At 35.4% G+C, this 27,915-nt stretch overlaps 1 protein-coding gene across 2 annotated transcripts in view; it reads right to left on the minus strand.

Moving 5' to 3' along the window:
- The window catches only part of GFPT1 (glutamine--fructose-6-phosphate transaminase 1), a 53,441-nt gene that overhangs the window by 12,446 nt on the left and 13,080 nt on the right, over nt 1-27,915 (minus strand). For both annotated transcript variants that reach the window (XM_039852451.1, XM_039852450.1), the window contains exons 4-12: nt 27,345-27,470; nt 23,479-23,537; nt 19,978-20,112; nt 18,524-18,585; nt 17,464-17,543; nt 14,083-14,188; nt 8,605-8,768; nt 7,554-7,649; nt 2,390-2,487 (exon numbers count right to left, since the gene is read on the minus strand). In XM_039852451.1, the coding sequence (XP_039708385.1) occupies nt 2,390-2,487; nt 7,554-7,649; nt 8,605-8,768; nt 14,083-14,188; nt 17,464-17,543; nt 18,524-18,585; nt 19,978-20,112; nt 23,479-23,537; nt 27,345-27,470 (926 nt within the window). The remainder of the gene's footprint in view (nt 1-2,389; nt 2,488-7,553; nt 7,650-8,604; nt 8,769-14,082; nt 14,189-17,463; nt 17,544-18,523; nt 18,586-19,977; nt 20,113-23,478; nt 23,538-27,344; nt 27,471-27,915) is intronic.

Below are 27,915 nucleotides of genomic sequence, written 5' to 3' on the forward strand. Positions count from 1 at the left end.
ATATCAATGTATGTACTATTATAAGCAAATACATCCACACATATCAAATGCTTTCAGAAGCTAAGTGGGAAAAGCACTGTTCTGAGTTAGCTTGTTTCTTATCTCTAACTTTCCAATTCCTTACCTTTAAATGGCAATTCATATAATAACAAGTCAGTGAGATTTCAAATAAGTAATAACAGATATATAAATACCCAGGGAAAAATTAAACACTTCAAAATACTATGTATTCATAAACAATACTGTTCCAAAACACAGTCAATACATTTAGAAATCTTGTTTAAGAAAACTCACTACTTGCAAATTCTGTAGAATGAAAGGTAAAGTAGGGACTAGCGTGCTTCTGCTCAAAGGGCACCCCAACATTCATTTTACTAAATTTCCATTCTAAATAAATTCCTTTTACTCTAAACAACAGAAAATTTAAAAATGGCAGAATAATTAACTTTTAGGCAGCAAAAATTTTAGGCTCTACAAGTTGCATAGATTTAGTTATTGTAATAACTGTGGAGACAACCTGCTTCTTGAGGCAAGTGGCCCCGCCATCTTGTACCCCCATCCCTGCATTCCTCCTTCGCAGCAGCGTACAACTGCAAAGGTTTCCTTATTTTATATCTTTTTAACTTCCCTGCCACAAACATAAACCGAATTGTTTTGTCCTATAACTTTGGTTTGGCACTTTTTAACAACATTATCACATCATGTACAGAAAGTCCTCAAAGATAAAATGTTCCTATTTTTAACTAAACTTTTCCATTGGTGTATTTTATTTGCTAATTATACATAAATAAGTTACTGACACTAAAATGCTAAATGTTTTCCCGCAAACAAATTTAAATCAAACTCCACCCCCACCAGTTTATAATACATTCCTCTCAAATTATGTTCTTCAAAATAAAAATAATATACCCCAATAAAGTAATCTCAAGATATATCTATGCTAATGAATGGTTTGTTCTTTCAGTGGAAGCAACTCTTTTTATATAGAACAACACAGTTTCTCCGTAAGAGACTAATTTAATGTTAAATTCCACTGTATGCCACGGTAAGAACCCAGAGACAATTAACATTTTGAAATGCAAGCTATACTTAGAATGATTCAGGATACAGAGGCAATACTGAAAAAGCAGCTATGAAAATGTGTCATTCAAGTTTGACTATCCACCCCCCCCAAAAAAAAAAAACTAGATAGAATACAATTAGTGACATTATTTAATATGAAAAACCACGAGGGAATCTATAATGTTTGTTAACTGTAGTAGTCTTGGCATCTACCAAACAAACCAACCACCATATATCTACTCAAATTTCAAAATTAGAAAATTTAACAGAGTATATAACTTCTGCCCCAAAATTCAGGCTTACATGAGATAAAACATTTAATCAATTTTTTTATTTCTGAATAAAGAGCTCTTTCAGTAATATATCTAAACCAACACTAAATTAGCCAATTCTTTAATTTACCCTAATGTCTTTAATTCATTCTTTTTTTCCATGCTCAAAACCATCACTTTTTATTCTATTCAATACTGAAAAGACTTTCCTTTTTAGTAATTTTTGTTGGCAGGAGTTGCTTCAGAAAAGAGTAAAGCTGGCTGCTGAGATGTAAGGGCTGGGTGACCAGCTAGTTTCACTCACTAGTTAAATGACTGGCTTCCACAAGTGCAGATAATATATATTTATGATGCAACAAATAAAAAATTACTATGACACGAACTTTGGGAATCATCCTAAAAGTAGCCACGGAATGTGTAAGGGCCTTCTGTACTTGTGGGGTTGAAATCAGCAGTACATAAACCGTCTCTTTATAAGAACACTATACATAGATCTGATTTATTGAACTAAAAGACTGTTACATTCCTATGTTTCCGCAATGACAACCAACACACATCTCTGATACAGAATTTCAGTTTCCAAAATAATAATTTACAAAACAAAGTCTGGCAAAAAGCAATTTCCACTCTGTAGAAATGTGCCTACCAAGTAAAATCCTGATGAGGCTGACACATGGTACCAGCCAGCTGTCTGGGGCAAGAGGACAACAAGAAGCAAAACCCAATGACTACTCTTGTAGAGGTGGGCATGTGCCCCGGAAAACAAGGCCAGGATGGTACAAAACTTTCCCACTCTGGCTTTCATGAAGCCAGCTGCAGGCAGTCTACCTATATATCGAAGGATCTTTCTAAAGCAGACCTTCTATTAATAAATAATTCCAAACAGCTGTTAAAATTTCTCCCCCAACCTTCTTGATTTTTGTCATCGCAACATGAAAAAATAACATGTTTTAACAAAGGATAGTTTTAAACGGTGCGTTACTGGAGTACTACTTGTCTGCAGATACCTTCTAATATCCAACATAACACAATTAAAAGTTTAAGAAGGCACTTACTGCGACACCAGCATGATAACTTGTTCCACAAGCAATAAGAATCAGACGCCTGCACCTCTGGATCTCTTTAATGTGATCCTTCAAACCGCCCAAATTCACTGAAACAGAAGTTCATGTATATAATTATTTAGGAAAGAACCATATGAAATAGGCAACAATCACTTTTCATGAGTGTCCACCACCAATCTGGGAAACAACATTGCTGTTTTAAAGAATTCATATTCCTCTTAGGAAGCATAGTTCTCTATATTTTTGTAAAGAAAACTAAGTAAGTCACAACTTAACTGGTCTCCCCAAACTTGCAATGAACCCTCCCCACATTCCCACACAATTACAGTATTTATCATACTCTAACTTGTTTGGTGATTTTTACAATCGTTCCTTCAGAGTAAAAGTTACAGAGCAGATCAGGAACTGCTGATGTCTGGAGGTGGGGAAGGCGCTGACTACAAAGGGTACAGGAGCTGTTAGGGTGACAGAATTGTGCTACGTCTTCATTGCTGTGAGGTTAGCATTATGACTGTGTTGTGTCAGTTTGGTGAAACTCACTGAATTATACATTAAGACCAGTGAATTTTATTATTTATTAGATCTAATTATATATCGATAAGTCTGCTTGGGGAAAAAACGGTCCTGGTTATGTTCATTTCCCCTGTGGTACCCAGGACAGTGCTCTGAACACAATAGAAACCCACCCTCTTCTCAGTCTTCCCCATCACAGTAAACGCCTTTCCCATTCCCTTAATGTCAAAGGGGCCTCTAATTCTATCCCTCTTCCATGTTCACTCCATGACCAAGTCCTGGGAGCTCTATCTTCAAAGCGTGCCTCTGATGCCATCACCCTGGTCCAGCATCTCAACCCTGGCTAAGACCAACATTCTCCTAACTATTCTCTCTTCTATTCTCCATCTCCTAGAGCCTGTTCTCCACACACAGCCAGAATGACCTTGTAGAGCGATTCTTTGAAAACATAAATCTGATCTCAAAACCCTCTAATGAGTCTGTCCTTCATCTCCTCTGTCTCTATAGCTATGTAAGTTTTCTTCTAAGGGTATCTTGTCTGTGAACCTTCTACACAAAGCTAGCTTTCTACTTGTGAGAAATTTTCATTCAACATTCATTCAATTATTGAAGTAATATTTCTTGAGCATCCACCAAGTGAATATATGGTCTGAGGCACTGTGTGGCTACCAGAGCTCTCAGACAGTTCAGAGTCTGGCTGAGAAGTCGGACGTGACACACCCGGGGCAGCATCCTCCTGCATCCGACCCACCACCAGCCTTGTCTACTTTGTCCCTGTTCTTCATCTCTCCACCCTTTTTTCTACCTTAATTGGCTATAACATGAAGCCAAAGTATATGTTTTTGCTTTCTTTTTAAATAATTTTAAGTTCTTCCTTTTAAATTTCAATACTGAGAGGGCATACATTTCTCTATATTAAAAAACTAAGAATTGATCTACCATATGATCCAGCAATCCCTCTACTGGGCATTTACCCCAAAGACTTGAAAACCCATATCCAAAAAGATATTTACACACCGATGTTCACAGCAGCATTATTTACAGTGGCCAAGACATGGAAGCAACCGAAGTGTCCTATGATAGATGATTGGCTAAAGAAGCTGTGGTACATATATGCAATGGAATATTACTCAGCTATAAGAAGAGATGAAATACTGCCATTTGTGACACCATGGATGGACCTCGAGATAATCATGGGAAGTGAAATAACTCGGACAGAAGAAGTTGAAAAATCACATGATAACACTTATATGTGGATATAAATCTAAAAGCAACAAATGAAGAGGACAAACAGAGACTCATAGACATGGACTATAGACTAGTGGTTACCAGCGGGTAAGGGGTGGGGGAGGAAAGGGAAGGTAGACGGGGTAAAGGGGGTCAAATATGTGGTGACAGAGAGAAATCTAACTATGGGAGGTGAACACACAGAGTAAATATATATATATGCCTTACTGTTAAAGTGAACAGCTTTAAACTTACGAAACCAATGCCATCATAAAAAATTTAATTAGTCAATTTTTAAAAAATTAGTAAAGTGTAAAATAAAACAACAAAACCTTCACTGGCTTCCCAGATAACTTAGAACAGAATCCAAACCCCTTATTACAGCCTTTGAGTGTCCACATGCCCTGTCCCTGCTTAACTCTGACCTAATCTCCTAGCACTGCCCTTCTCACCCAGGCCACTCCAGCCAAACTGGCCTTCTGTGTGTTCCTGCACTACATCAAGCCCATTTATGTACCTCTGCCCACAATGTTCTTCCACAGACCTTGGCACGTATTGAAAAGGTCTGAGAAGAAAGGAGCAACAACAGTAAGAGGCTGAGTCAGGGCTGTGCAAAAGCAAATCAGTTTGGAGATGACTCAGTATAAAAGCAGATGGACTATCAGAGAGACTTTATTTCAGACGATGACCAAGAATGGTGGGGAGGTAAGATGGTGAGATTAGCTGGTCACAAGTGTTTCCCTAAAATTAGTCCTAGGAAATCCTCTGCCGGCTGAGAGAAGTCTGAGGTAGTTCTGGAAAATGTTGCCCAAGGTCGAAACTGATGATGCTTTGGAGAGAAGCCTAATTCTGATAGGTCAGGCCACAACTACAGGAAGCAACAAGAGTGCCCAGAGGACAGAAGCGGGGATGGAGCACACTCAGGAACACCACTGAACACAGGAAGCTGGTCTGGCTCCATCAATGACCAGTGACGTGACTTTTGGCAAGACAGGCGAACTGACAGAGCCTCAATTTCCTTAACAACAAAGAAACACAATTATTTATATTATATTACAAAATTTCTACAAGGAACATATAACATAGATAAAAGTGCTTTTTAAAATCATGACTTCTCAAAGTTGTCTCGTCTTCTTCCCTTATAAATCTTTCAACTGATCCGATTTCTATAAAAACCACAAATGGTATTTACTGCTATTCTCCCAGTTCCTTCAGCTCAACTATCTTCAACAACGCTCCTTTCCCCACACAGATGCAGGTCCTGGTTTATACTGCTCCTGCTTATCTCCTGGTCCCCACTACCCTCCCCCTCCCTGTCACTTTACCCCAGACATGACAACATCCTAACTGGCAACCACATTTCAACCACTCACTCCTCCAGTGCTGGAGGACGGATATCCAGTTCACCGCAGTAAAGCTATGATCACCCTTAGCTTCTAAGTCTCTCTCCTAAGTTTCCTAAAAGCTCTACACTTTCTACAAAAGGAGGTACCCCAGGCACCCCCACCACATTGCATACCTGCATTCATGGCCCTCCCTGACAGCTCCTCTCACCTTCTTTCTTAGACTTACTGTTCTTTACTCTTCTTCAAGTACTAGGATGGGTAGACAAACCAGGCTACATATTATTCCATAAAGAGCTCACTGGTTTTCCACTATATCCCCTTAGCTAATACTATTCTATCCCACTTCAATGGCTCTATCTCATCTTCACCTATTTAAATCTGCCAAATCCCTTAAACTCACAACTGCCCACTTCGAGCAGCCTTCCTGGTCCCAAAGCCCCTGTCCACAAACAGGTTCATTCTCTACCTTCTCTGAATTCAATATTAATCTTTAAATATTTCAACATTAAACTGCGTTTCTAATGCCATATTTTACTTGTGCTTAATAATATATTCACTCCCCTTCTAGATTACAAGAACCTCGAGGACACCAGATCAGAAATAACTCCCCTTTAGTCCCTGATACGTTCGGCATGGTGCTCTGCACACAGATGTTCAATTCATAATTCAGCCTCCAACGAATCTCTCCTGCTGAAAGGGAGTCTGATGCTGCTCAGAAATGAACAAGATCTAAAGACACCATTTATTCAGAGAAATCATTCTCTATCCATTAGCAGGACTTGGTGTGAAGAAGACACTTCATATTATACTTATGACACACAGATTCAGAAAAAGATTTTTGCATACCTGCTAATATTTCTCGAAAACTAATTCCTAACACTGAGAAGCTTAGCCCAAAGCTTCTTTGTTAAACTGTTTATTAAACTTGTCATAATAAACAAAGTGTTCCAAAAACCTAACTTAGCAATGTACAGTTTATGAGCATCTTATAACCACAGGCTGTCAATCTTAAACACATCTCAGCAAGGTGCACAAATTCCTGCGACACAGATCCAGAGAGAATTTCCAGAAATAAGAGCAGAGCTGCACTCTCACCTCTATCTTAAACACACAGGAAAGTACAGGTTATCCCATAAGGCATCAGGCAAACACCTGGAAAAACCTCTGGGGAAGTTCAGACCTTTACTCATTTATAAGCTGAGAGAGAAAACCCAGGCAGGCTAAGCAGAGATATGTAAGCTTCCCAGCAAGGGGACCAGGTCTCTCCTTAGAATTCAGTGCCCAGGACAGTCTCTGGTACACAGCAGGTGCCAAACAAAGGTTTGTTGAACTGAAAAGAAGCTAAATGTTTTTAATAGTATACTGAAGGACTTTTTTCCCTCAGGAAAATCACCTTAATATACCTGTAACTGACAATAATTTTCAAATGTGATTTTCTAGTTATTTTTTATATTTTTTAGAATCACTTTATTGAGATGTCACATCCCATTAATTCACCCTTTAAAAATGTACAGTGTTTTTTTTAGTGTATTGTACAACTCTGAATTACCACCATCTAATTTTAGAACGTTTTCATCACCCCTCCCAAAAAACCCCAAATCCACTAGCAGTCACTCTCCTTTCCCTCCTCCCCTCAGCTCCCTGCAGCCATTAGTTATTATTCACTTTTTCTTAATCATGGTGAAATATACATAAAATTAACATTTTAACTGTTTTTAAGTTTACAAGTCAGTGACATTGAACACATTCACACGGTTGTGCAAATCTCACCACCATCCATCTCCAGAACCTTTTCATCTTCCCAAAATGAAACTCTATACCTATTAAATAATAACTCGCCATCGCTCCCCAATCCTTGGTGTCTGGTAACCACTGATCTACCTTTTGTCTCTATGAATCTGACTATTCTAAGTATATCTCGTATCAGTGGAATAATACATGAAGGACTTTCTGGCCTCACTGATGGCCAGAGCTGCTCTATAAGGCTATCAAGGACAATGAACTTTCAGGCTGTCTATGCCAACCCCACAGGAGACTTTGAAATAATAAAATAATTCACATGTAATTACCAGTATAATCATCAAAGTTGACTCTTCCTCTCATTGTGTTCACAACTGACTCTGGCTGCTCAAAAATTTCCTTCTGCATAAATGAACTGAAGTTGCCTAAAGTAATATAAATTACATCATTAAAACGAAAATAAGCCAAAGAATAAGAAATCTGTACAAAACTAATAGTCTACCTCCTTTAACATAATCTTAAAGGTTAAGAAACAAAAGGTCATGCAATAGAGAACAATATTCATATATGGTATTTTATCCTATATGAAGAAAAATGAGTAAGAAGGAAAAATCACAGTTATTAACTTCACACTTGAAATATGCAGTTATAGCAAAACAGGGGAGTGGGACAAGCTTAAGTTTTGGAGCCAGATCTAGGTTCAAATAAAGATTCTATTCTTTACTAGCTAAGTGGCTCTGGGGAAATTCCTTAATGTGTAAAATAAGAAAAGCGGCTACCTCATAGCATTGCAGTGTGGATCCATATAGCAAAGACCTGACATATGGCAGTTACACGATAAATGTTAGCTTTTATTCCCACCACAACCCCATCAGAAAAGAGAAAAACCGTAATCTCAATAATCATAATGATTAATAGCAGCCAACATTATGCGGGGCTCATTAAGTGAGTCAGGCACTGATCAAGGGCCCTACATACATGAGCTCTCTTAATCCCCAAAACAACCTAATGAGGTAGCGTCCTATTATCCCCATTTTATATATGAGAAAACTGGAGCACAGAGAGAATAAGAGAGGAATAAAGAATAGAAGAGAAACTATGTTTATAAAGTATCTGAAAAATATCAAATACTATTTAAATAATCAATCTCTTTTTTTAATGTTAGCAACAACAAACCACGAATTAGTGTGAACGAGAACTATTGTAAAACTAGCAGATAATTTTTCCAGAGAATCACCCCTTTTCCTGGGGTTATCCCTTCATTAATCATGTGGAAGATTTCGCTCAGCATTGTGTTATCAGATTTCTACAACAGGACAGGAAGTAGAATGTATCCTTTCCATTAAGAACACCAAGCTATAACATGACAAAAACTTTCACCCTTCATGATCTGCTGGAGTTCCATCTGGAGGGTTTGCACAGCTCTTCCAGGGTGATCTCCCGCAGTTCGTTTAATTCGATGGATAGAAAGACGGCCGTCCACCACTGCTGCTACATCATCATCTTCAAGAAAGATGACGCGATTGGTGTGTTCTATGACAGCACTGTAAAACATTCAAGGAGATGTTGCAATCAATAATCAAGGATTATTATTACAAATAAAATTATCATTAGGACACAAGGACCAAATTTAAATACAAACTCTATCACCCTGCAATATCACTGATGGCTTTCTGATTATCAATGCCATTCCCTACAAGGGAGTAAGGCTGTGGAGTGGTCACTGGGGACACTGAATAAAAGGTTTATGTAGCAACATAAACCAAATTAGATTAAATCACAAAGAAAGCATGGTTGTTTATTCCTCATTCTATCCATCACCAAGTCCTCCAATTTTAACTCCTCAATATTTCTCAAAGCTTCTAAGTCCACAAACCAGTTCAAGCTACCATCAGCTCCTGGCTGGACTACTACAGAAAACTCCTAACTTGTCCACCCACACTCCCTCTAATCTCCCTCCATCCATCCTGTTTCTGCCCAAATGGATATCTAAAGGCAACTCTAATCAAGATTTTTCCCTCACCCAAAAAACCACCTGACAGCTTCCCCTTGGCTCTTAGGAAAACAAAACGCCCTACCATGACCCGCTACTGCCCCCTCTAGCCACCAAACTTCCTCTCTCTACTCCAGCCATGTTCCCACCCATTCCAAGTGCTCACAGGCTGATCCATCTGCAGAGAATAAATGTGCTTTTCTCTACCTCTTCACCTAATTAACTCCTAATTATCTCCTTAACTCTCAAGTCAAACATCATTCCCTTAAAGAAATTTACCCATAGGAAAGTGAGTCACTCTGTTATAAGCATTCTATAGCTCTTATCACAGTTGGAATTCTACATTTGTGTGACTATTGATTAAAATGTGTCTCCTCCATTAAGCAAGAGCTCCTTAAGGACAAATAATAGTTTTATTTTAACTCACCATTATCTCCTGAACCCAGCATACAGCTTTGTAAGGGTGTTCAATATGAATGCATGAGTGAATGAAAAAAGACTGAGATGCTTCTGCAACTTCCAGTTTTTGTCATAACTATCAACTCTAATAAACCTACTTAATGACGGCAATGACACGTCTGAGCAGTGACTACACATCTTACGCACCTATAAAAATCCTACTAAGATAATATATTCCCTGCAGTTCTAAACTGTTATCATTTTTCGATTTTAGATCTCCTTACTTTCAGACACAATCAATGACTCAAATACTTGTTGGCAATTTGAGTGATTCTATTTTATCCTCATTACTATCAGTATTTCATGAATATATGCATCTAAGCATCCCACTGCATTTTCTCTCAGAATCTCTTAGTCTAGTACTATTTTCTTTATAAAAGTGATTATGTTGCCAATTACTTCTGAACTGAAAAGGTAAGTGTCTACACTGGGCTAAAAGTACAACAATTTAGCAACAATACAATAATCAGTGGGATACTAAGTCATTCTACTCTCCAATTTAAAATATCTCCTCCCTCCAAAACCTAAGACTCCTAAAGGAAGAGAAAAAAAAAAAAATACAAAAGCTCTTATTACGACAGATACTGTAGAAATACAAAGGATCATACAAGAATACTATGAAAAAGTATATAACACCAAATTTAATGACCTAGAAGAAATGGACCAGTACTTAGAAAAATACAACCTTCCTAGACTGATTCGAGAAGATCTGGAAAATCTAAATACACCAATCAGCAGTATGGAAATTGAAACAATTATTAAAAACCCATTAAAAAGATGGCTTCACCAGTGAATTCTACCAAACATTCAAAGAAGATTTAATACCTATTCTCTTCAAACTCCTCCAAAGAATCGAAGAGAAAGCAATACTTCCCAATTCATTTCATGAGTTCAGTATTACTCTGATACCTAAACCTGGTAAAAATAACACACACAAAAAAAACCTACAGAATACTATCTCTCATGAACACAGATGCAAAAATCCTAAATAAGATACTAAAGAACTGAAAAAGCGACATATTAAAAAGATTATACACCACGATCAAGTGGGCTTCATCTCAGAGGCACAGGGATGGTTCGACATATACAAATCAATTAATGTGATACACCACATAAATTAAAAAATTAAAAAATAAGAATCGACAAGATACAGCATCCATTTACGATCAAAACACTTAAAAAAATCGGTATAGAAGGAAAGTACCTTAACATAATAAAGGCCATTTATGACAAACCCTCAGCCAACATTATACTTAATGGTGAAAAACTAAAAACCTTCCAAGATCAGGAACAAGGCAAGGCTGTCCACTATCACCACTGTTATTCAATATAACATTGGAGGTCCTAGCGAGTGCAATCAGACAAGAGAAAGACATAAAAGGCATCCAAATAGGAAACAAAGAAGTCGAACTGTCACTATTTGCAGATGACATGATTCTCCATATAGAAAACCCTAAAGACTCCACAAGAACACTACTAGAAACAATAAGCAAATACAGTAAAGTTTCTGGATACAAAATCAATATTCAAAAATTCACAGCATTCCTATACTCTAATAATGAAGTGTCAGAAAAAAAAGTGGGAAAAATAATTCCTTTGCAATTGCACCAAAAAGAATAAAATACCTAGGAATAAACCTAATGAAACATTAGGTTTAATGACCTAGAAGAAATTTAAATGTATTTAACATGTGAAAGACCCATATAATGAAAACTATAAAACCCTATTAAAAGAAATCAAAGAAGATACAAAGAAATGGAAAGATATTCCGTGTTCTTGGATTGGAAGAATCAACGTAGTTAAAATGACCTTATTACCTAAAGCATTATACAGATTTAATGCAATCCCCATCATAATCCCATTGGTTTTTTTTTAAAGAAATAGAACAAAAAATCATCAGATTTGTATGGAAGCACAAAAGACCCCGAATTGCCAAAGCCATCCTGAGAAAAAAGAACAAAGATGGAGGCTTCACTCTGCCTGACTTCAAATTATACTACAAGGCGACAGTAATCAAAATGGCATGGTATTGGCAGAAAAACAGACAGACACACAGACCAATGGAACAGAATTGAGAGTCCAGAAGTAAACCCATATGGGCAAATAATTTTGGACAAAAAAAGCCAAAAATATACAGTGGAGAAGGGAAAGCCTCTTCAATAAATGGTGCTGGGAAAACTGGAAAGGCACCTGCAAAAGAATGAAACTAGACTGTTGTCTATCACCACACACCAAAATTAACTCAAAATGGATTAAGGACCTGAATATAAGACCTGAAACAATAAAATGCATAGAAGAAAACATAGGAACTAAACTCAAAGACCTTGGACTTAAAGAGGATTTTATGAATTTGACCTCAAAGGCAAGGGAAGTAAAAGCTAAAATAAATGAATGGGACTACATCAAACTAAAAAGCTTCTGCTCAGCAAAAGAAAACGTCAACAAGATAAAGAGACAACCATCGGAAAAGGAAAATATATTTGCAAGCAACTCCTCCGATAACGGCCTAACATCCAAAATACACAAAGAACTCATACAACTCAATAACAACAACAAAAAAAACAAATGATTTAATCAAAAAATGGGCAGAGGATCTGAACAGACACTTCTCTCTAGAGGACATACAAATGGCCAACAAATATTTGAAAAATTGCTCAACATGGCTAGCTATTAGAGAAATGCAAATCAAAACCACAATGAGTTGCCATCTCACATCTGTTAGAACAGCTATAATCAACAAGACAAGTAATAACAAATGTTGGAGAGGATGCAGAGAAAAAGGAAACTTCATACACTGCTGGTGGGACTGCAAATTGGTACAGCCACTATGGAAAACAGTATGGTGGTTCTTCAGAAAACTAAGAATTGATCTACCATATGATCCAGCAATCTCTCTACTGGAAATTTACCCTGAAGACTTGAAAACTCATATCCAAAAAGATATTTGCACATCAATGTTCATAGCAGCATTATTCACAGTGGCCAGGACATGGAAGCAACCGAAGTGTCCTACAATAGATGATCGGATAAAGAAGCTGTGGTACATATATACAATGGAATATTACTCAGCCATAAGAAGAGATGAAATACTGCCATTTGCGACAACATTGATNAAAAGCTTCTGCTCAGAAAAAAAAAAAAAACCGTCAACAAGGTAAAGAGACAACCATCTGAATGGGAAAATATATTTGCAAGCAATGCCTCCGATAAGGGCCAAAATATACAAAGAACTCATACAACTCAGCAACAACAACAACAAAATAAATCCAATAAAAAAATGGGCAGAGGATCTGAACAGACACTTCTCCCTAGAGGACATCCACATGGCCAACAAATATTTGAAAATACGCTCAACATTGCTAGCTATTAGAGAAATGCAAATCGAAACCACAATGAGCTACCATCCCACACCTGTTAGAATAGCTGTAATCAACAGGACAAGTAATGACAAGTGCTGGAGAGAATGCGGAGAAAAAGAAACCCTCATTCACTGCTGGTGGGACTGCAAATTGGTACAGCCACTATGGAAAGCAGTATGGAAGTTCTTCAAAAAACTAAGAATTGATCTACCATATGACCCAGCGATTCCTCTACTGGATATTTACCCCAAAGACTTGAAAACCCATATCCGAAAAGATATTTGCACATCGTTGTTCATAGCAGCATTATTCATAGTGGCCAGGACATCGAAACAACTGAAGTGTCCTACAGATAGATGACTGGATAAAGAAGCTGTGGTACATATATACAATGGAATATTACTCAGCCATAAGAAGAGATGAAATAACTGCCATTTGCGACACCATGGATGGACCTCGAGATAATCATGCTAAGCAAAATAACTCAGACAGAAAAAGGCAAAAATCACATGATATCACTTATGTGTGGGATATAAACCTAAAAGCAACAAATGAACAGGACAAACAGAGACACATGGACATGGACTACAGACTAGTGGTTACCAGCGGGTAGGGGGTAGGGGAAGAGGGGGGAGATGTACAGAGTAAAGGGGGTCAAATATTTGGTGACAGAGAGAAATCTAACTATGGGAGGTGAACACACAGTGTAAACATATATATGCCTTACTGTTAAAGAGTACAGCTGAAACTTATTGGATTTCGTTAACCAATTTCACCATAAAAATAAATAAACTAATAATTAAAAACAATACAAAAGTTCAGAGTAAATACATTGGAACAAGTCTCAAGGACTATTATCTGTTCTTTGTAAACTGACCTATATGCTTTGAATTTAGAGAAAAAGTACTCTTAGAACTCATCTCCAAAGTCACCTTCACTTCTTTAATTAACAAAGTTCTATACGACATGCCTAGATTTATACAAAATGAATTTTAGTTTCCTGTAGCATAAGAAGTTTTACTCTTTGGAATAATTAAAGAAGCTCACCTTGCATCAGAAGCAAAGTAATACTCCACCGCTTTTTCTTCAACAGGGAAAAGGCAAGTTGTGCTGTCCACACGAGAGAGATTGCAGCTTCCTTTCTTATCTTTGCCTAGAGCACAGAGTTAACAGAATCGGCAAACATGTAGAAAACCATATCCAATATATAAATATACATAATTTTCTACAAAATCGACAAGAAAAATCATAGCGACACAAAAATAATTTCAGCAATTTTTAAATGCCAGGTAGATCACCTTATTTCCATGCATTTAGCCAACAAGAACAACAGACAAAAAGTGTAGAGTGAAATGGCAACTAACAAAGAGGTGTGGCAGATAACAGGGCTACAATATTAATATTTTTAATATATTTCTTTTCCAGGTGAAAGGCAAATAATTCATGAATCACTCTTTTTTAATCAAAAGTATGTATAACTTAATCTTAATTTAACTATACAAAATTTGATGGAATTAATATGTTTGAATACCTAAACTTATCATAAAAATTACATTTAAAATATCAAAATTGTGCAATGAAAAATAAAATGAAGATTAGTGGCACAGTGATTTTTATTATTGCATAACAAAGTTTCTCTAGATTTTAACAGTAAATCAGCATAACAGATCAAGATGTAGTCTATAGTAATTGTAATTTAAAAACAAAACAAAGGTACTTGTAACTCTCTATACACAGTATATCATATGTGGTACCTATTAATAAGGAATGAAACTATTATAAACCCACAACCTCTATTTCCTTAAAATTTAGTTTTCTAACATTCTTTTTAAGTCAAACAAATTATGGTCCTTTTGCAATTATAATATCCTTTTCATTCTAGCACTTTAGAATTCTGTCATCTCTACTTAATTCGTCAAATCGCTGATGATTTTTTTTCCTTTCTGCTCAATCACAACTAAAGTCAACACTGGAAATCATACTAAAGTTTGACAAATTAGCCAAATACAAGAGGGGAAAATCTATTAATTGAAGACCATATAAACGTCATAGAGACAAAAAAAAAGCACCTTTCTCCAAGATCAAGACCTTAAAACCTATGGACACCATGGGCAGAGAATACCATAAATATATTTGTAAAACCTTATATTGTGTCAATCCTCTAAAATGCATATCTATAAAGACCTGGAAATAATTATTCTTAGAAACATACATCCAAAGTTCTCCATAATCCATGATTATTCGGTGTGGTTTAGGCATGAAAACAAAACAGCTCTTCCCATCCAAATTCAACTGTAGAAAAGATACCACACTTTGAAAAATAAGCACGAGGTAATACCCTAGAAAAGCTAACACTCCAGAAAGATAAAACAGATCCATGTTTGCCAGAGGTTGGGAATGGGGACAAGGGTTAACTACAAAGTGGCAGCTGGAGGAAACTTTTTAAGGGATGGAATTTTTCTGAATCTTGATTGTGGGGGTGGTGGTTACACAACTGTTTGCATTTCACAGAATTCAAAAAATTGTATATCAAAAAGGGTGAACTTTATTGTATATAAAAAAGTGAATTTAAGAATAGGTAAAAGGACAGCCCAGCATCTACATTTTTAAAATAAGTACTACCAGCTTTGGTTATAAAATGCCCTAATGAGGTTGAGTTTCACTACATTCTTTCTCCAAATATTGGTTATTTCAAGATATATATAATTACAATGTTTAGAAGAATGTGAGGTATCATTGCCAATTTAAATGAAAAGAATATTACTATTTGACATCTATATGACTCCTACAATTATAAAATGTCTTTCCGTACGTATATTGATTATCTCACTTGATTTGACTTAAGTGGAATACAATTATTATGATCCCACTTTATTTGGTCAGCTGGAGAAAACAGTTAAAGCCTAAAACCCAGTCCAGGTTTCTCCCTTTTACACAGCCTCTTCAATAATAGGACATACTTTTTAAACTAAATTCTGCTAACCAGGTGCTGTAGGTGTAATGAATGAATGAATGAATGAATGTACGAATGAACAAACGAACGAATGAATGAACAAATGAATAAAATTCTGCTGAGCTGCTCACCATCTATCTACTAGGAGCTAGAGAAATAAGAGACACTAAAACACACACCCTGATCTCAAAAAAGATCTGTCTCATGATAAATTTTTCCTCCAACTTCCTAAGACCTTAGCCAAAGTCTTTCTATTGTTTCTAAAAGCAGCCTAAATCAATGTACAAGTAACGTAACTAATACATACACTAGCAGAATTGTTAAAAGAACTCTGGATCTAAAAATCTGTATTCTCCCTGTTAGACTAATTTTTCTTCTGAAAAGGGAGGGAGGGGAATGAGGAAGATAAGAAATTCTAACATCTCAGGATTGAAGGTTATTTAAGGAAGTAACTTTCTGCTACAGATAAAACAGTGAAAGCAGCCATTATCTAAAAATGAATAGGTTTAGAGTATTTGGCTAAACTTTTTTTCAAGAAACCAAGAATTATACAGCAATAACATGGGTTCCAATTATCTGAATTTACTACTCCCAGTCTTTTACACAGAAAGCTTTTAGTAATAAGTAAATGGAAAGAGCAAATTAGCGGTTTTTTGTGTGTCTAATTATAGCAATAAAATGATCCAGAGTTTGTATAGCTGAAAGTCCGATAAAAAAATAAACTTCAAACATAAATATAAAAAGAACAATAATTCCAAATTAAAACAAAGCCAATCAACATACTGAATATAAATCTAAAAGGAAAATGTCATGCATAAAATAAAAAACATTCAAACCTATGTTAGGCTGAATTATTCAAACTATCACCGAGTTTAATCTATAATAGCCTAGCACACAATGCTCTTTTCCTAATCTTAGCATCTTATTTATAATGTTATCCTACATGATTTTAACTAAAAAAAAGAAAAACTTTACAATTTCGATTATTTTTTCAAATCTGAGACTTTAAAGAAACAAATTACTAAAAGCGGTTTCCTAAATGCCAAAAGCAGACAGACAAAATATACTCTGCAAATTAGAAAAATGTCAAAATATGTTTCCCCATAAAATAAGCACATTTTTAGAGGCCCAGCACATTCATTCACTCCAAGAACAAAGAATTAGTAAAGAATGAACAAAAGAGGAAAAGATTCCTCCCCATCCATGCAGAGTGCATTTCCCACCTCTTTCTCCCTGTGATCCCCACCGTGTGAATTTTGATCCAATCTGAGTCCTAGCTATGGACATACAACAGAAAAAAATTCTACTCGTCAGAGAAATCACAAAACAAATCCTTTTCATGTCTAGACAGAACTATAATATGAGTGGATCTGACCAAAGAGGCATTTATTTCAATTTAAGGAAAACAATTCTGTATATCTACTACATTCAATTTACACATTTTCTCTATAGTGCAATGTAGGAATACTTTTTACCTGTTCTGTAGAGTATTGGAATGTGATCAGTAGAGAGTTTATGTTCACTTCGTACACCAATCAAGAGAGGGCTACCTCGTCTGGTAGTACAAAATTAAACAGAATTAAAGCATTTTTATAAATAACACATTAATGATATAAAATTTAAATGTGATGATGGAACACTCTTCAAATAAAGTTTAAATTCCCCCTCCAAGGTCAACTTCAGATGTAACAAAAGAACGACATAAACAGAATTTTTCAAAAATATTCAAAAACTATAAGAAACAAATGAAAAAATAAGAGTAAAAAATATTCAATAACAGAAGTCAACAAACTATGACCCACAGGGCAGGTCTGTCTATTTTTCCTGGAACACAACCATGCCCATTATTTTACATATTTTTTTACAGTGGCTTTCATGCTACACCAGCAAAATTGAGTAGCTAGCTGCTACAGAGGCTACATGGCCAAACCTAAAATATATATGATCTGGGCAGTTAAAGAACAGGTGTGCCAACTCCTATTCTGTAACAACGCACTTAAAATTTTTTTCCTTTTTAATGTTAAATGAAACCTTTCTTTCAATATGTGAACGGTATAGGAACAATTAGCACCTTCTCCTTAGTCAGACTGCTTTCACAGGTAACTCCTACCAAATCTTAGGGCTCCTCACTGTTCTAGGGCTCCTCATGATTAGGCTTAAATATCCTAACAAAATAGTGATGGCGCAATTATTTGGGCTCTGTCCAGAATATATAATTCCAAAAATGTGGATAAAGTTAAGTTTTAGGCGTAAAAGTAGAGAATATTCAATATGCAAATTCACAAAGTAACAATGATGCCCCAATATAGACAAAAGGCCAATTATAAATATCAAAATGTATTTGGGATTCTGTTAAATGGAAGAGTGGTAAAACAACTGACAATAAAGAACATATGAAAATATGCTCACATGAATATCTCTAAGAAAGGACAAAGCTTTTACAGTGAAGAGTCATTTATAGTATACAGAGAATAAATATATAATTCCAAAGTTCAAAATACATATATCATTAGTCATTATTAAATTTATATATACCTTGTGCCAACTGCTTGGCCAGGAAAATGAACACTTTTAAATACAAGTGCAAAAGCACCTTCCTATGGAGGGAAAAAAATGCATTAGCAATATATATTATAATCAGTTATCAAATGTGAAATGCCTAAAACATACTGGCTCTTTAGCACAGAAATTTTTTGTTTCTACAGCTGCTCTTTTGCACTAGTTTATAAACGAGTCTAAATTTTAAGTAGACACTTCCTCCTGAGCTTTGGTGTACTCAAAACCCACTTTTTAACCAAGCCTATTCTTGAAATAGCTCCAAAGCAGACCATTTTAAAAGTCACCTCTGTACATGCTACTAACATTTCTCAATAAATACATCATATCTCCCATACTACACATTAGGGGAGGACAGAAATCGGAAAGGTCCCAAGTTAATATCCAAAACCCATTCTCGGGCCCAGTAATTTTACAGCACTGTTAACTTACACTCTTTTTGACCTAGACAGTGGAGATAAATACAATCACAATAATTAACACGCACACCATACCACCCCCTCAACCCAACCTTCCAGGTATAGGACCTAAAGAAATCAAAAATGAATAAAGGAGAAACAGAAGGTAAGAGAGGGAAGAAATCACCATAGAACACAAACTCAGTCACACATACAAAGGCTAGGAAAGCTCACTACTCTGCCTTGAATAAAGGGAAGGAACAGGCCTGTTTTTTCTATTTTCCTGTCTCTTCTTTGCTGTAGACAACATCAGATAGGGTGGAAGTGGGAGGTGAGGGTTGGACCCTCAGAGAGAACTAAAGGGCTTTTAAATGGGAAAACTAGAGTTATGAGTGAGGAAGGAGTGTAGAAATCACTATGCATTTAGACTTTTGTAGATCTTTGATATTTTTAATTAGAGCAATTGGGACGAGATCAAAAAGAATACCACTTTTCTCTTGGGCTGAGAAATAATTTTCCAAAGAGGCAAAGAGCCAAGGAAAAGTCCCAATAAGGAAAAATAAAGAGTTGACTATGCTGACTGAGAGACATGCAGGCATTACCCCAAAATGAAGAGTGCATTTCACTGAAGCTACCGTTGTGCTAAGTTACTGACTGGGAAATAACACTGGAGGAGCAGAAAGCAAGAAAGTGATGAGTCTCCGACTCTGTGTATTGTGTCAATGTTTGTGTGCAGGACGTATGGGTTTCTGTGTGTATGTACAGTTTTTAGACTAACTGTTTCATTTGATATTGCTTTTAATTCTCATGACACTAAGCTACAGTGAAAGAAGTAGAATTTGAAGTGTGTGTGAGGAGGGGTCAATCAGTCAAACAACAGTCTCTGAAATTATTCAAGTTGTATAGTTACATATATAAGGGAATAAAAGCCAAAAATACTTAAAAATTAGCATAGTTCCTGCTTCTCAAACTAATTTTAAGAGTTCATTGTGATTCATGTTGGCAATAATTATCTTTAAAAGTGTGGTTTAATACCAGTTGTTGGATAACTCTCTCCACCAAGGTAGTAAAACTGATATCTTGACTTTCCCGATTGTCATACATGTACTTAACAAGCTTGGCAATTGTCTCTGTGTCTGTTTCAGATTCAAAGTCATAGCCTTTGCTCTCCTGTAATTAGAAAGAAAAAAACATTACACATTTAAGGAAGTATTCGTAATATGCAAATCTTTTCTGTAAAATTTTTCTTCAAAAATCTTGCTAACCAATTTCTCATCTTTTTTGAACACCATATCCCATTATCCACTGTTCAAAATCAAGGTCACCATCTAATTATGTGAACCCAAAATAGTAATTGAACACAGACTTGTAATTACATAAATCTATATATACCACATAGGAATTAAATTTTAAATAATTAAAATATAATGAAATATAAAATACAAAATATTAATTCCATAATATATATGATGACTTTTTATTTAATAATGATATTGTACTGTCCAATACAATAGCCTTTAGGTATACATAGCTTTTTAAATTTAGGTTGCTTAAAGTGAAATAAAATTTTAAATTTAGCTCCTCAGTCATACTTAGCCCAAAAGCCACATGTGGACAGTGGCTACTATGATTGGACAGTACAGATATAGGTTTCCATCACTGCAGAAAGTTCAAGTGGACAGCCCTGAGGAGGTTCATGAAGATCATCATCGTGATCATTACTGTATAATAGACAGCTACACTGGACATAGAACCTTCATATAATCTGTCCTTATTCTTCTTACACAGCCCAAAAATGACAAACAAGGTCTCTCACAATGCAAAAGACATTCCCAAAATTCCAATTGTATTTGATCTTCTGGGTCATTCACAACAAAGCCAAATAATTATTTCCTTTTCATGTAAGAAACAAAAATGTTCCACTGTCAACAAAGAAAAGCCCAATAAACCACTAAACCCTTGTAACTGTGTTAGGAATTACTTGATCATACCTGGACAGTGTTTATTGCACATCCCAACAAACAACCTCACAGCTTCATTAGAAGTACTGTCATCAGACAAGAAAAAAAAAAGGCATCCACGTTGGAAAGAACCAAAACTCATTATTTGCAGATGACATGATACGCTATAGAGAGAACCCTAAACATTCCACCAAAAAACTATTAGAACTGATAAATGAATTCCATAAAGTAGCAAGATACAAAATACTCAGAAATCAGTTGCATTTTTATCCACCAATAATTATCAGAAAGAAAAATTAAGAAAACAATACTATTTATAATTGCACCAAAAAAAATCCCTAGGAATAAATTTAACCAAGGAGATAAAAGACCTGTACTTGAAAAACTAAGACACTGAAAAAGGAAATAGAAGATACAAATAAATGGAAGGTTATACTGTGCTCATGGATAGAAGAAATTAACATTGTTAAAGTGTCATTACTACCCAAAGCAATCTAATCTTTTTTAACAACATACCCCATTCAATGCAATCTCTACCAAAATGCCGATGGCCTTTTTCACAGAACTAGAATAATCCTAAAATTTATATGGAACCACAGAAGACCCCAAATAGCCAAAGCAATCTTGAAAAAGAACAACAAAGCTGGAGGTATCACACTACCTGATATCAAACTATACTACAAGGCTATATTAATCAAAACAGCATGGTACTGGCATAAAAACAAACACATAGATCAATGGAACAAAATAGAGAACCCAGAAATAAATCTACGCCTACATGGTCATTTAATCCATGACAAAGGAGACATGAGTACACAATATGGTAAAGACAATCTCTTCAATAAAAGGTGTTAAAAAAACTGGACAGACACATGCAAAATGACACTGTATCACCTTCTAACACCATATACAAGAATAAACTCAAATTAAAGACTTAACTGTAAGACCTGAAACCATAAATCTCCTAGAAGAAAACATAGGCAGTAAGCTCTCAGACATCACTCTTAGGAATATGTTTGAATATGTCTCCTAGGGCAAGGGAAACAAAAGAAAAAATAAACAAATGGGACTACATCAAACTAAACAGTTTTTGCACAGCAAAAGAAACCATCAACAAAACGAAAAGACAACCTACTGAATGGGAGAAGGTTTTTGCCAAGGATATATCCGATAAGGCAGGGGTCCCCAAACCCTGGGGCTGCAGACTGGTACCAGTCCGTTGCCTGTTAGGGACCCAGGCTGCACAGCAAGAGGTGGTGGCAGAAGTGAGTGAAGCTTTATCTGTATTTGCAGCCACTCCCTAGCACCAGCACCACCACCTCAGCTCCACCTCAGATCATCATTCCCATTGGAGCACTAGTCCCTGGTGTCAATATGGAGTTAACATCCAAAATATGTAAGGAATTCATATAACTTAACACTAAAACACGCACTGGCCTTTACACACACACACACACACACACACACACACAATTTGATTAAAAAATGGGCAGAGGACCTAATACACATTTCTCCAAAGAGGACATAAAGATGGCCAACAGGCATGTAAAAAGATGCTCAACATCACCAATCATCAGAGAAATGCAAATTAAAACCACAATGAGATATCACTTTGTACTTGTCAGAATGGCTATCATCAATAAATTAACAAACAAGTGTTGCCAAGCATGTGAAGAAAAGGGAACTCTGATGCACTGTTGGTGGGATTGTAAATTGGTGCAGCCATTACTGAAAACTGTATGGAAGTTCCTCAAAAAATTAAAAGTAGAACTACCATATGACCCATCAATTCCACTTCTGGGTATTTATTCAAAGAAATCTAAAACACTAATTTGAAAAGACATGTGCACCCTATGTTCACTGCAGCATTATTTAAAATAGTCAAGATATGGAAGTAATGTAAATGTCCACTGATAGATGAATAAATAAAAATATGGTACATACATATACAATAGAATATTACTCAGCCATAAAAAATGATATCTTGCCATCTGTGACAACATGAACGGACCTAGAGGATATTATGCTAAGTGAAATAAGTCAGACAGAGAAAGATAAATACCATATGATTTCACTTACATGTGGAATCTAAAAAAATAAAACAAATGAACAAAACAGAAACAAATTCAGATACAAAGAACATTTTAATAGTTGCCAGATGGGAGGGGGTTTGGGGGATGGGTGAAAAAGGGGAAGGGATTAAGATGTACAAACTGCCAATTATTACAGTAGTCACAGGAATGTAAACTACAGCATAGGAAATATAGTCAATAACATTATAACTATGTATGATGTCAGACAGATTCTAAACTTATCAGGGTGACCACTTTATAAGTTATATAAATGTCTAATCACTATGTTGTACACCTGAAACTAATATAATATGTCAACTAACTGAAAATTTTTAATTTTTGGAAGGAAAGGAAGAAAAGAGAAGAGGAGAGGAGAGAAAGGAGGAAGGAGGGAGGGAGAGAAGGAGGGAACAAAGAAGGAACGAAGGGAGGAAGGAGGGAGGAAGGGAGTGAGTGCGTAAGTACTGTCAAAGACTAGTGTCTTTTCAGGTCATTTTACTTACCAAAAACTTTTTCAAGTCTTTGTAGTTGGTGATGATTCCATTGTGAATAACAATAAATTCTAAAAAGAAATAAAGGCATTGATGAAAAAAAAAATTATAGGTCTAGTAAATATTATAAATAGCCATTACTGCTAATAGATTTTTCTCGAGTCAAAAATATGTCACAAGCCATAGTTCAAGGTATAATCAAGTATTATCTACTTTTCATTATCAGATTATCCTCAGGTAGATCAGCAGCAGTTTATGTGGCTTAGTGGAAGCACGCAGTGACAAAGAGGGAGGTATAGTGGGGAAATTCAATAAACCGGGGTCTAAAGACATCAATTTCAGTTGTGGTTAAACTACTAATCTAATGTCACCATGCAAAAGGAGCAAGTTCCCTCAGTCTGTTTCCTCATTTGCAAAATGAGAGGATTGAACTAAATAACTATTATGCTTGCTTCTTTGTCCGTTTGTTCTTATGAACAAAGCATTCTTAAGTTTAAAGAGAAAGTCTTTCAAACTAAAACAATCTGATTTGTACTAAATGAGTTTGAGAACCAAAGTTAAAGAAGTTAAAAAGTACCAATGAGCAGTTACAAAATAGTCATGGGGACATAAAATACAACATAAGGAATATAGTCAATGATATTATAATAACTATGTATTATGTTAAGGGGGTACAAGATTTATTGGGGGGATCATTTCATAAGTTATACAAAGGTCTAACCACTATGCTGTACATCTGAAACTAATATAAACAATATTGAAAGGCAATTAAAAAAAAATAGAACTAAAGAAATTAACAGAAAAACCAGTTTCCAGTTCCATAAATAAATTTATTTATCTGAGGTCCAGTCAATTCCTAGAATGTCAGATAGATAAATGTTAAAATAGCATTCCAAGATCAAATACATATGACAGTGGAATAATATTCATCTTTTTTTATTAAATAACTTTGAAAAATGTTAAGAATGAGTAATCAAGAGTTAACAATACTGTTTGCAGCTACTGAAAGTGTATGTAAAGACTATCAAAATGTGAATTTGTTATTTAAAGTTCATGTAAGTCAGGAGAGAAATAACCATTAAATTTAATTTTATATTAAATTATAAAAATGTTTTTAAAACACTTAAAGATCTGACATTTTGGTCTGATGTTAAATGAGCTTGGACTGAATGCATTACAAATCAAATAATAAAATAAACATTTTCACTAGATTTTTAAGATACCACAAAATGCTACAAAAATAAATCTTAAAAATTTTTAATGCTAGAACACAGAGAATCATAAACAGCTGATATCTGACATAAAGCCTTAAATTAAAGTCAAATTCTCAAAATATAATTTAGATATAAGTTTTCAGGAATCTTTTATAAAGGCATGGTCAGAATTAAAAGTTTTGAGAGGCTGTTAGCATTCTAACCTAATTCAACAATTCTGTGAAGCACAGGAACCTAGAAAGGCAGCTTCTGAATTATAAAGTCTTATCTCGAAAGTAGTACACACACACCCCACACACGTACACCTCACAAATTACTTTTGTAGGTATTCGTTAATTTTTAAAAACAGAAGAATAGGCTCTTAACAAATGTGTTAAATGGTTATCTCCAGGGAGAGATGGAATAGGAAAATAAAATAGAAACTATTTTATTTTAACATTCCCTTTTTTACAGGCGTGACCGCAGAACTATGCAAATATTTTAAATAGTTTTAAGTAAAATTGATTTTTTAAAGAAAATCAATCCCTAAAACAAAATAAAATAAAGCACATTCCCATAATGCTGTATCTAACTGGTAGCACAACCACATAGAGAAGGATTATTCCAAGTGACTGTATAACACAGTAATTTGATTATACAACCCTAGAGAAATACACCCCAGGGACAAAAAAAAATTAACAAGAAAAATTAACGAACAACAGTAAATATACTGTCATGGTAGTGTTGGTATTATGATTGTTTTATGTGACAGATAAATATGTTGCTGGTGTTAAGAACTACGTTTTTAGGTGTGATTGAAAGGAAATACATAGGTTAATGAGGTTAAGTAAAAACCTTAGAGCCCTGCATTTGAACTGGAAGTGTTAGTGTAAAATTATGTTGTGTTTTTCTTTAAATTTGCACATGTGCACATGCACATGTGCACACAGAGGTACATACATCTCCTAGCTCTGTCCACTGAAAAAGCTTAGGGGTGTAAGCTTTTTTTAAAGTCTTTTAAGTGTCATTTCCACTAAAAGGAACTATAGCTCTCTTAGAGAAATCATTGATTCCAGGTCTGGGGCAGGATTAGGTGAACATGGAACATTTTGGCCTATCAGAAAATAACAGACTATTGAGCCTAATGGGGTCACAACAAAAGGACTCAGGAGCCAACCTGAATAAGCTCCCCAATGGCCAAGGGTGGCAAAATTTGTACATCAATACAGATCATTATTTCTGTATTGTTTTTGAAACAAATTAAATATTTTAAATCCAGGAGTTTATAAAATAATAATTTTTAAAGGAACTCATTGTTCATCTTAGAACATCTGAACCACTTCATTATTGGGAAATGGTAAATAAAAGGGAAAACAAAAATCAAACATTCATCCTGTCTTTCCTATATATTCGGTACTTCAGGGTAACCGAGCAGCTGCTATGAAGAAGCTTCTCTTTATAGAAGTGCTTAAGATAATAAATGAAAAAGGAATGGTAGTATTAGACTACCATCACTTTAAAACCACTAAAGAAATAATTAATCTTGGCAATGATCATCAATGCTAACAATATAAAAAGAAAAATATCCAACATTATGACAAGAAAAAAAATTCTGAGATGTCCTAAATTAAATTTAGGCCAGAGGCTGGGAAGAAGAGACAGGGAGAGTTAATCAATAAACAGAAGCACAGGCAGAAACGAAAAAAAGACAGCTCTCATTCCTGAATGTATGCTGAAACTCGGAATCAACTTCTGGAGAGTTATTTCAGTTCTTATCTAGAGAGAATAGCCAACCATCAAACACCACCTCATCCTGCTTACACAAACTGTCCAAACTGTTGCCCACAACCAATCCAAAAGCAGGAAACACTTCTTCCTTACTATATACCTATCCCAGAACTAGCCCCACGTCACCTATTCCCATCTCCTTTATCTACGGTTAATGTAAATTCTTTCAAAACAACTTACATATTCTCTAAACTCATGGTATAAAAGAGCCCCGTCAATCCCAGGATAATAGACACGTTTGTCTTCTTCTAGCCCTTCTGCTGGTGGGTATGTGCCAGGACTGTATGTGCCAGGACTCGGTCCTTTTTCTAGCTAGCATACAGCTCGATAAACTATTTCAGAAAAACTTTCAACCTCGAAGTTCATTGTTTAACAATTACATACCTCCAGATGTAAGCAAACACCGTACCAATTTATAATAGAAGGGACAGAGAAACATGCTAAATGACCTATGGGATACATCCAAGTAACAAAATCCAAACTGTATAAAACTCTATAGGACAAACACCAGAATAAACTGCAAGGAAAAGGAGAGAAAGGGAGAAGTCTCTCAAGAAACTTAAGAAATATATCAATCCGCTAAGTCTTTATGTTTTAGAGACACACACTGAAATATTTACAAACTGAATGCTATGATATCTACTTATTTGTGACATATCTATCTATATGATGCCTATTGGTTTCCGAAATAGTCTGGCTGGGGTGTAGAGATGAACATAACTGATTGTGGATTGATAAATGTTGAAGATGGGTGATGAATACATCAGGTACTGCGTATTCTCTACTTCTGAATATGTTTGAAATTTCCCAGACTAAAATTATGAAAACATAAGAGCTTCCATTCTCCTACCACCAGCCCTCTATAATCATTCCAAAGCATGTACAATCTGTCCATACCATTATTTTTATCAGAGCGCTGGGGATGGCTATTGACAGGACTGGGTTCGCCATGTGTTGCCCAACGGGTATGAGCTATTCCAAGGTGTACGTCAAATTCTATATCCAAATCCATATCCTGTTGTTCTGAAGAAGATAAAATGAAAAATTCCAATATTAAATCACATGGTAGAGAAAGTGCTATAAGCTATATTTAAATATAATTATTATAGTGCTGCTCACCTGGAATACACGATTATTAAAACTAAAGATCACACGTATGCAAAATAGTAATTAAAAGACTTAGAATTAGAAGAGTTAATGCAGCTGAAATATTTAGGGCAAATGGTTCCATTAACAACTGAAAAAATGTATTCAAAGAAATAAACTAAATGTGACAACTGGTAAAGCTAGATGAAATACATGGGAGCTTAATGTACTATTCTTTCAACTTTTCTAGAGGCTTGAAAATTTTCACAGTCAAGAGTTAAGGACAAAAGGAGTTAATGTAACTCTTTAAATCTATATTTAATCCTTTCCCTGAAAAAAATCAGTATCATTTTAATTAAACATGTAAAAATAAATTCATTTT

Source organism: Pteropus medius, unplaced genomic scaffold (genome assembly GCF_902729225.1).
Source record: "Pteropus medius unplaced genomic scaffold, Ma_sr-lr_union100, whole genome shotgun sequence".
Lineage (NCBI taxonomy): Eukaryota > Metazoa > Chordata > Mammalia > Chiroptera > Pteropodidae > Pteropus > Pteropus medius.